The sequence below is a fragment of the Macrobrachium nipponense genome, chromosome 20 (genome assembly GCF_015104395.2).
Source record: "Macrobrachium nipponense isolate FS-2020 chromosome 20, ASM1510439v2, whole genome shotgun sequence".
In the NCBI taxonomy this organism is placed as follows: Eukaryota; Metazoa; Arthropoda; class Malacostraca; order Decapoda; family Palaemonidae; genus Macrobrachium; species Macrobrachium nipponense.
In genome coordinates, this window is record NC_061089.1 from 14,360,778 (window position 1) to 14,371,134 (window position 10,357).

At 36.3% G+C, this 10,357-nt stretch overlaps 1 protein-coding gene and 2 long non-coding RNA genes across 5 annotated transcripts in view; 1 reads left to right on the forward strand and 2 right to left on the reverse strand.

Annotated features, from left to right (window-relative positions):
* Positions 1 to 672: 672 nt before the first annotated feature.
* On the reverse strand, positions 673 to 4,008 carry LOC135222119 (uncharacterized). The gene is made up of 3 exons (XR_010316172.1): positions 3,111 to 4,008; positions 2,687 to 2,953; positions 673 to 2,570 (listed from the first exon to the last, which is right to left on the reverse strand). It is a non-coding gene; the product is annotated as an uncharacterized LOC135222119 (long non-coding RNA).
* Positions 4,009 to 4,159: 151 nt separating this feature from the next.
* On the forward strand, positions 4,160 to 5,472 carry LOC135222111 (uncharacterized). The gene is made up of 3 exons (XR_010316171.1): positions 4,160 to 4,317; positions 4,582 to 4,848; positions 5,224 to 5,472. It is a non-coding gene; the product is annotated as an uncharacterized LOC135222111 (long non-coding RNA).
* A 4,385-nt stretch (positions 5,473 to 9,857) lies between these two features.
* The window catches only part of LOC135222088 (rho GTPase-activating protein gacF-like), a 95,917-nt gene continuing 95,417 nt past the window's right edge, over positions 9,858 to 10,357 (reverse strand). For all 3 annotated transcript variants that reach the window (XM_064260263.1, XM_064260274.1, XM_064260270.1), the window contains one exon: positions 9,858 to 10,189. In XM_064260263.1, coding sequence (XP_064116333.1) covers positions 10,122 to 10,189 — 68 coding nt within the window. In that variant the 3' untranslated portion in view covers positions 9,858 to 10,121. The remainder of the gene's footprint in view (positions 10,190 to 10,357) is intronic.

The following is a 10,357-nucleotide window of genomic DNA, read 5'->3' on the forward strand; positions in this document are numbered from 1 at the left end:
GCTGAGTCAGCATGTGTTGCTAGTTGGGAAGTTTTAACATGTTAATTAATCCCTCTGATTTTTTGTCTTTGTTGGAGAGATATGTATATACCTCGTGCTCAGTGGAGGCCGATGGGGCAGGCGGCTTCATCCCGAATCTTAGGAAATCTTGCGGAAAGAACACTCGGAAGTTAACCCAAAGGAAGTGATAGAAGCTCTGAAGTCAGTATGACTATAATTTTACTGGAGATTTTCTACCTAGCGTGAACATTAAACATTCAAACATGAAGATCTTGGAAGGAACACCAGGTAATTAACTCCACGAGTGAAAAAATAGAGAACACCCAGCATTAATCTTTAGTATTGGGGTTCAGAGATAGGCTACGACATTAGCTTTGGTATAAACATATGAGTCATGTAAAGGAAGGACGGCGGTGAAGAACTGGGTAATATTTATTTTGCTTCAGAGTTGTAAGGAAGACCATTAAACTACCAATATTTTATAGCCTCATAAGAACCCATCAGTAACGACAACCCAGAACATTCATACTCGAATCGAGTGATAGCCATGATGATATATATATATATATTATATATATATATATATATATATATATATATATATATATATATATATATGAAACCACATCATCCCTAATTTTTGTACCAACATGTTCTGAAAAAATTTTTTTTTTTACAGAAACTTAACATTTTCGTAGAAGCTATTAATATTCAATTTTATATCAATCCATTATTGCAAACAAAGAACATTTATAATAATAATAACACGAAATATTTAAACACTGTAAAGTGGAATAATGATAAACCAAAGTATCAACATATGAATAGGTATTTGTCAAGCTTTGAAATTCGTAAGGCTAAACTTAATTATTATGCAGTAAGGAGTTTTGTACTAGCTAACAGATCCAGTTCTTTTATGGTATTAAATCTTATTAGTTAAATGCTATGGGTTAACAGGTTCATAAAAGCTATATTAAAAGCAACGGGTATAATAAAGATGATAGGGCAGCAAATAAACTTAAAGGAACAACACTCCATATTTAATTATAACCGGACTATCTCGTTATTATTTGATGGCCTGAATTTTTTTATGCCTATAGTTGTTTGTTTCTTATTTGTTAAGTAGAGAGGTTTTCGAATGGCGAAAATAGGATACGAAGTTTGTAGTGTATGTGCAGGCTGTGTTTGTGGATCCTCGTTAACTTGTGACGGCATATTCCTAACATCATTGTGTAGCGGGACGATATTTATTCAATATAGGGCGAGGCTGGAAGGATCATATGTCTCTGCTCACATCCTGATCTAAAACCGAATATTTTTCTCGTTATTAAGAAAACGAATTTGTTACCCGGCCGTGATTAAGACCAAATCCATGACATCACTTAACACAAGAAGTCAGCTCCCCGTCTCCGCAGTTGAGGCTATAATGGATATGCATATCAGTCTCTTATATCCTCCTGGATTAGTATTGTCGAGTAGTTTACCCCTTATCACTTATATTACATTACCGTAAATCATTTATACTCCTCTGGATTATCGTTATCAAGGGGTTTTGCCATTTTTATCAATACCAAACTGAACATATGTATGTGTTTTAAGAATCTTTTACGAAGTAAATGTGGTGATGAGTCATCATCTTACGATTCAAATGACTGGAGACTTTGCAACAGACTAATTCCTTAAGCAATTGCCTCAGTATTGTGAGCGTTCATCTAATCAGTTTCTTTGAGATCTAATACTCATTTTCTAAATAGTCTTTCAACGCTGTCTAATTCGTTATTCACACACTAAATAAAATTCGATCACTGAACTGAACATACGATGTTATTGCTGTGATAAATTATTAGCAACAATTATAAGACTAGTTTTATATATTCTCTGGTATACTTGATGCATATGCAACAGAAATGTAAATACTTGTAACATTGAGTTAGTTTTTATTATACGGGTTTCTTTAGGTAATTGTATAGAAAACTTTGTTTATATAAGGTTAGTGAGGTGAAATTTCACCTAACTGAATTTAAGAAAAATCGTGAAGAAGTAACCCGTTCGTAAAGATAAAACGATACATTTTTGGGTAAAAAAGAAAAATGATAGAAAAGGGAAAGATATAATTGAAGTTGAAAAGTGAACTTCGAAAGTAAACAGTTCCAATTATTTTCCTATTCTTGAATTAGATGCGCTGAAAATACGCACACCAGTCAAGATGCATTAAATGGAAATGATCTTATACAAAACCAGTCACCAAGGAATTATGCACGAAATACAGAACTAAATTTCCTATAAAAGGAATGAAATTGATAATACGTATATAGTACCTTACTCGATTCTGATACATTATTAAAGAACTTGGAAGAAATTAATTTGCAAACTACGTATGGATAAATACAATAGAGAAGGACAACCTCTCTTGGCAATGAAAGGCTTTACAATGAATCAAGATTTTGATGGAGAACTGGATGTCTGGCTATCTCGATTTCTTCTCACGATAACCGCCTCTCCTGAAGGTAGGCCGTTATAAAGATTTGAAGTGTAGTTACTCATGGCCTTCTTCTATCGCCACAATCAACCTGTCAAGTAAATAAAACGAGTCGGTAATGGTCCGCTGAATATGGAAGAAATATTTCACTAGAGACCCCTGTGACATAAGTTTAAAAATATTGTTAGAAAAAGATGAGAGACTTACGTTAGCAGCCCAGTCGCAGGCGTGCACATCTTCGTTCCAGAGTAGGCCAGGGATACAAGAGACTTCCCAGGCTATGGCCTCCATGCCACACTCACAGAACTTTGAGCAGTCATTTGGATGAGAGAAATAGACGGGGAATAGCCCTTGGGGATAGGGACAGCCTTTAGAGACTTCGCCAGGACAGGCGACAAGTGGATCAGCATACGCGATATTGGAGCATGCATGCAATGTGAACAAAACGACGGCAACCACGAGTGAGGTCTTCATCTGAAGATAGGAGATTCATTAAAATGAATAAATAAATAAATAAATAAATAAATAAACACAAATAAATAAATAAAAATGTTCCGTGAATGTTTAATATTCTTGCAAATTCGATGTATATCGAGAGTTGCCTAAAACAAACGCCACTTTATTTACAAACCTTCCTGTCTACCGGGAGTTGCTAGTCGACGAGACAATCGTTGCCAGTGGCGAATCAATTTACAACTGACGATTGAATCCCCATATCCATGCGTATATATACCCATACAATATTCTATGCCATGCGATATGGCCGCATGGGTGTTGTGCTAGCATGATTACCAAGAAATATAATGACGCAACCATTGTATGGGTTCATATATGACGTCAGAGCCAAGGACCAAAGAGCAGTCAAACAGTAGAAGATTAGGAAGTCACGTTGAATGAGACGAATATTTCAAGTATTTCCGAACAACTGAAGCCTTTTATCTGATAAACCTGGAACACCACAAAATCAAGGTGTGACGGTGTGACGAAATCCAGGTTTCTGAAAATCGTTGGTATGAAGAAATGCTATTGAAATGATTACATTTGTTTGTAAAAGACTATTTTGAATTTCATTGTATGACAGAAAACAGGAATAGATTTATTGAAATTTCTGAGCAAAGCGAGTGCTAAAAATCAGATTGAATAAATAAAGCCTCATTTATTCCTCGAGAGTTACGAAGACCTTGAACATTAATGCTTTCTTTCCTAAATAAAAATCTACAATTCTGATAATGCTTAAGGGTATCTAACCCCAATAAATGATAAAACTACACAAAGTGGAGTATTTATTATTGTTCCCCGAATAATCGCACCTCATTATGGTAAAACAATCTCAGATGGTCATTCCAAAGACGGAATGAATTAAACTGAAAAAGGATTTGTTGAAGATATAATGATCTGTGTTGAAAACGAAGGATTATAAAGAATTTCTTTATCGTTTTAATAAAAAATGAGTTTCATTCAGATTTTCATTCATTATTGACATGGAAGTTTGTCGTCGTTCTGCATTGTCTTGAATTGCTCTAAACACCAACTCGAACCCCCACACATAACACCTTAGCTAATCAGCGTCACAATTTTATAGTTATTGCATTTTGTTATCTCATAGGCTCAAATTCAGTTTTTGCGTCATTGAAAAACTGATCTGATAACTGCAATCATATTTACATATTCAAACGAACGATTAAAGGCTTTGGTTCATTCAAGGGGGACACACACTTCACCCCCAATAACTGGGACATAAAGGTATAAATAGGGAATTCGTTTGCGAGAGTGTATACTTGAGACACAGTGCCTATACAAACAGAGCATCGTACACAGCTACTTAACTGTCGTAGAAGGTGAGCAACCAGAAAAACTGTATGGAAAATCATACAAATTTCTATTCATGACACACTTTAACAGATCTGCACTTTAGCTACATCTAGCAACTTTGCTTAAACGTTTGTCGAAACAAGGTTACTTGTCAGAAATTATATATTTGAAAATAACTCATGAATTAAGGAATATCGTTTACTGCCATCAAAACGTGAATTTGGTTGGTTATTCAATACATATTTTCGGTTACTTTCTCATGGTTGTGCTGTGTCCTTTTGTTTTTGCAGATGAAGGCCTTCTTACTAGCTGTTATCCTTTCTGTTACCTTGTGCGCATGCTCAAAGGGCGCCTACTCTAACACACTGATCGGATGTCCCAGTGAGGTTTCTAAGGGCTGCCCTGTGCCTCAAGGCGACTTTCCACTTTACTTCTCTCATCCAGAAGACTGTTCCAAGTTCTGTGAGTGTGGCATGGAGGGCATTGCTTGGTCAGTCTCCTGCATGCCCGGACTCCTGTGGAACGACAAGATTTATGCCTGCGACTGGGCTGTCAATGTAAGTCTTCCTCTTTGTACGTTTGTGCACATGGGCATGGCCATTAAAAAGGTTGGAGGGTTATTAATAAATTTTCAGTGGTTTGTAATTGTATACCATGTAATTCTGTAGCCTTTGGGAAGATTTGTATTTTTTTTTATTTCGTTTAATTTTTACAATTTGCGTAATTCAGTTATGTCTATTCACCAAAATTTCGGTTGACCAAATAGCCAAGGCCCCATCTGTTACATCCTAGCTACACCCATGTCTGTTTGCCTGCCTCTCGTAGTATATACTACGTATACTCGTTTCAGGAGTGATATTATTCATCTCTGTAGAAATTGAGTCTGTCAAAACATTTAGATTGACCTTCATTTGTCTTTTTCCTCTTCTTAGGTCCAGTGTGGCGAAAGACCCAGACCTTAGAGTCAGGACACCCTGTGACCAGTAATGACGTCTCTACTCGAAGAGGATATCTACTTAAGACTTAAAATTTCTTTCAAAATCTGAAGCGGAGGATATAACAAAACATTTTCTACTTTCCAGCCTCTTCTTTTATCAAACAAAAAATCATACATATTAAAAATAATACATTTTACAGTCTATGATAAATTCTAGTGTTCAATAAAATTAATTAGATCTGAACTCTTGTATCTTTATGATTTCATTGAAGGTAATTATATTTTATTGATTAAACATTATGGAAGTATGGATGCTAAAAAAAAGATAGGGAGTATCGAATGGCTGAATGGTAATAAATGAGTAGTACACTGGGATCAATTTACAAGTAGTACCTATCTTTAGTGTTAATAAAGTAAGAGAAAAATAGAATATTTACTGGGAGATCGAGTATTGCATTATTTGGACCTGAACTGGATAACAGAACTGCAAAGTGTGAAGGAGGAACTCGAGACCTTAAATGGTATATAGACTAATGCCTGCAAAGTGCTTCATGAAAAAAAAAAAAAAAAAAAGTTGCAATGATAGCTGAACGAGGCACCCAGATATCGTTCTAAATTTCATTTTCTTATATTATGTTTGAAACCATAGAAAACAAGAAAAGTTATTGTGATGGGGGACACTACTAATTTTATATTTGGAGTAAAAGTTGTCGCTGCAACTGCAATGATATAGGTGTCGAATTATAACAGGAAATAACTCAAATAGGTTCATTTTTACAACAGTTTCAACTCCGTTTTTTAAAAGTAATTATGTATTTTGAATAATTATGATAATACATTGCGGAAATGAGTTGCTTTTGAGTTAGGTTGGGACCCTTTGGGAATGCGGGGTTTTGGGCGGGGTAAATCACCATCGACACACAATGGCATTTCAATTATTGAATAAAATGAGGTAAAAAAAACATCAGAGCATACCTACCATGCCAGATTAGGCAACTTAGCCTATAGTGTAACATCCCTTAACCATAAGGGTGTGGCTGAACGGCGATTCGCTCCCTATCCGCAACTTGAGAGATTCTTGGCAAGCTCGTATATGCTACTGGCAAGCGGTAACGTTGCGCTGCGCGCGCTAGCCACAGGGGTTATACAGGAGGTTAGTAGGCACATACCAATATACCCATTTATTAATCATATCTCGGAACCTAAATTAGCGAACGGAAATTAAGATAGGGGTTTCATAGTCCCGCTTAGATCCACCGTTTGTCTACTTAGATGCATAAATTGTAAAATAACAAAGACAATAAAGCCCTGTACCTCATATGAATTGCCTTTGAAATGGCTCCCTTGATGGTGTCATTCCTCCCTTGTGCGTTTATAATTAATTATGTGTTTTGTCCCTGCAATAGTCTAACATTCATAAATTCTTTATAGACCCCACCATTTATTTTGTATGCTTCTTGCTTTCACTTTAAAAGGAAATTATAAAATTGCCTTGATTGAGTGGACAAGAAAGTTTTGATGGTTTATACCCAGAACAAAATGGTTGTGGCTCCTCTACAATGTCATCTTTGTCGCCGTCGTCATCAGAAAGTGGTTCCCTGGGTGGTGATGGTGGATGAGGGTCACTTAAAGGTGGATATTTTAAGTCTTTCGTCGGTAACATAAGCGGTACAACGCCAAACGTTTTTATCCTCTCTAAACTTACACTGCTTATTACACTAAAAATAATCCACTACTGCAGGTAACACTTCACGGTGCCTTAAAAAAAAATCGACGCATTTAATTCATTTTCATAAAAATTGTGAATTAAACGAAAACAATCAAAATTACACGACCATAAACTGAACATATCTTCCGTCCATGAAAGCCTTGAACCAAATGACATTATGACACTAGAAAATGTCCGACACCTGGAACTTGGAAGATTTTCACGAGGTCACGTGACTCCTTGACATACGACGTAACTAAAGGTGCGTACACACTTGAGAGCCGAACCTTGTATGTGTAACTGAGTTACGCATATACGGTTACAAAGTGTAAAATGTTGAGGACGAACCGTAACCACGTTAAACACGTAACTTCATTACAATCCACTGCGATCATCAGTCTGTCTGTGTCCGGGTTGTTTACCGACGATGGCCACCATGCAAGTAGCAGCTGCCCCGTATATTTATACAGATTATTTAACGAAAATGAAGCGAAATAAAAGAAGATGGTGGCAATCAAGCTAGAAGGGTAGAATACAGTGGTCGGGAATTACTCGCTGACATGAGATTCCAAGAAGTTTCTGGCCACAGTAAAGTCTTTTCTTCGTAATAACTAATAAATTGAAGGACCTCTTCCTCACTCCAATCAGCCATGGTAGACTTACACGTACTGACTGACCAAAATAAGGGACTCTACTGTGGACGGCCTTGTTCATAGTCGGTGTCAACAAGTTCAGCAACCTGTGTTGATACGCGCGTAATACAGGTCCCGCCCACACATTGCGTAACGTTCAAAGAGACCTTCCTTTGATTCGGGGCCAAAAAACCGACAATTGCCGGGACGGAGGGCGAACGGAGCCTCGAACCTCGTGGGTTCGGGTTCGAGGAACCGTCCACACTTGCGTTTTTGTTACAAGAATCGGTTACAATACATGGTTCGGTTCGCACGTGTGTAACCACCTTAACACAATGCAATTTCAAGAAGAAGAAGAAGAAAAACTCGCATCAGAACCACAGTCCACACTGCAATTCTACAGAAGAACAAATTAGCATCAAGTAAACAAAAGCACGACTTTATCAGTGTTAAGGTAAACAAAAACACCCAGAAATTTTTCCAGGATGATAATATACATTCATATCTCGGATATGGTGAATTTCCCCGAAAAATGTTCGGACAAAGTTAAATCAATTATTTTTTTTTTTTTTTTTGCCAAATGCATCTGGGCTCTTTACTGGAGCTGAAGTATTGGAATTCTTTGGACCTGAACTAGGTAACAGTAGTTAATCCCGTGAAGGGGGAAATCGTAATACCTGCTTAATGCTTTATGAAGAATTGTCTAAAAAATCAAACGTTGTAATGATAACTGTAAGAGGCATCGAGAAATCTGAAATCCTATTTTCTTATACTAGATTTTCAACATAGAAAACGATAAAAGCTATTTTAATGGAAACCACTACTAATTTTATATGGACTTTTACAATAGATCTCTCTTAACCAGAGCCACCGTCCGCAACTAAAAAGTTGCAATAAATTAACAATAACCTAAATATTACAAGGATTCATGATAATTTTACCATATGAAGGCTTATACTCACTCTCCTGAAAGGGAATTTACTGACGAAAACAGTGGTAGCTCACTTGGCCATGTAAGCAGCCTTTAACTTAGATAAAAATAAAAATTGTACATGTACATTTATTAGTTTGTGAAACTGGTGGTTAATCTACTTTTGTATCATGAGATCTCTATGTAATTCACCCTGGTCTAGATTTTGTAATAACAGTTTTAAAACTGCTTACCAAAATAACAGTTTGAAAATTGCTTTCCTTGTCAGTGATCAGGTTTCCGTTTTGCAAATTACGGTTGTTATGGAATTTACTCTTTCCCAATGGCTCTTTTGTATTCACAATTAACTTAATTCTCTCTCTCCCATTTCGTGCATGCTCTAGCTATTCTTCTCATTGCCCTCTTAACTAATGCTTCACAATCTGTGGTCTTTACCACAAATCTTATACTTTCATGACTTGCTAATCTATCACGATAATGTTCTTCATTTTCCAAATATCTCATACTTCATGCTTGCTGTGTAGCATTTCTGAACATCACTTATGTCTAGTACATACATAATACAAACTTCAATCTACTACCTTTCCCATTAAACTCATGTGGTTTCTTCATTATTAACTTTTTATTTTCAGGGACCATAAGCATTGATTTTCCATCTCTTAGTGCATCCTGCACCTGGATCCTCAAGCTTTGCTCTGGACACAATGTTATCTACTTACATATGGCAACCAAAGGGGCCACTTTCCAACTTTCACCAATATCAGGGTAAACAGTAAATGGGGACTACTCTTATTATACAATTAGGATAAACCTGCCACTGTCCATACTCTACATCTATTGTTAGAGCAAAATGACATAAATTTGTTGGATAGCCTTTTAAAATTATACACAACTCATTTTCTTTATAGATTAAACAATTCTCATCTACTTACCGTAAGTTATATTTTCACTTAGTCCACAAGAAACTAAACCATGTTGTAAAAATTTGCCTTTCAGTAAGTAATGAACCCAACAGCAGAATGCCGCTTTATATTTCTTGATGACACTCGATTCCAAGCTGTGATCAATTAGCTGCTTCTGCAATAACTTCAGGCATTCACCTTCACATCATTTCCGTCAGCTCATTTCTCACAAAGGTGTCCTGCTCCAGTTTTCCCGTCTCACTAAAGTACAAACACTTCAGGTAACTGCAAGTCTCTGTAGTCTAGGTTGCAACATAAACTGGAACCTTGCAGCAGCAGAAAGAAATTACAGCAGAAGCAAAACTAAGCAATTTGACAAAAGGGAACAGATTAATAGAACTGGCATAATAGAATCAAACAGAGGCCTCCTACACCAAGGAACAATAAAACACATGATACAGCAAAATGCTTATTATTTCTTTCAGGGGAGGGAGGGTGCTTGCCGTAAAAAAAGGAGGTTACCATCCAAATTACTATATATATATTCAAATATGTCTTCAGGATATCTTAAAAGAGGGTTTCCCTTAGAGATTCCAATAAAAATAAATTGTACTTAACATGTTTCCTAAACATATGTACTGTATACACTTACATAGAGCCATACAAAAACTTGTACATTACAAGTTGTCTAAATACATGTACAGAAATACTTTTGTTTTATTAAGACTGGGTTAGTTTTTGGTACAGTCTCTTGCCCCACCATGCATCTAAGTCGAATGGCTTGAAATCTGCAAACAGAAAGGAAAATCTGTCGTTACAAATACTCTATGTGTGATGTATACAGTAATTAATTTTGGTCTTACGATTAATTTTTTCATTAAATGAGTAATTTACACACATGAAACATGGTGAATGTTTAGAACACAGCAGACCCTTGGGCATCTTACATTTAGCTC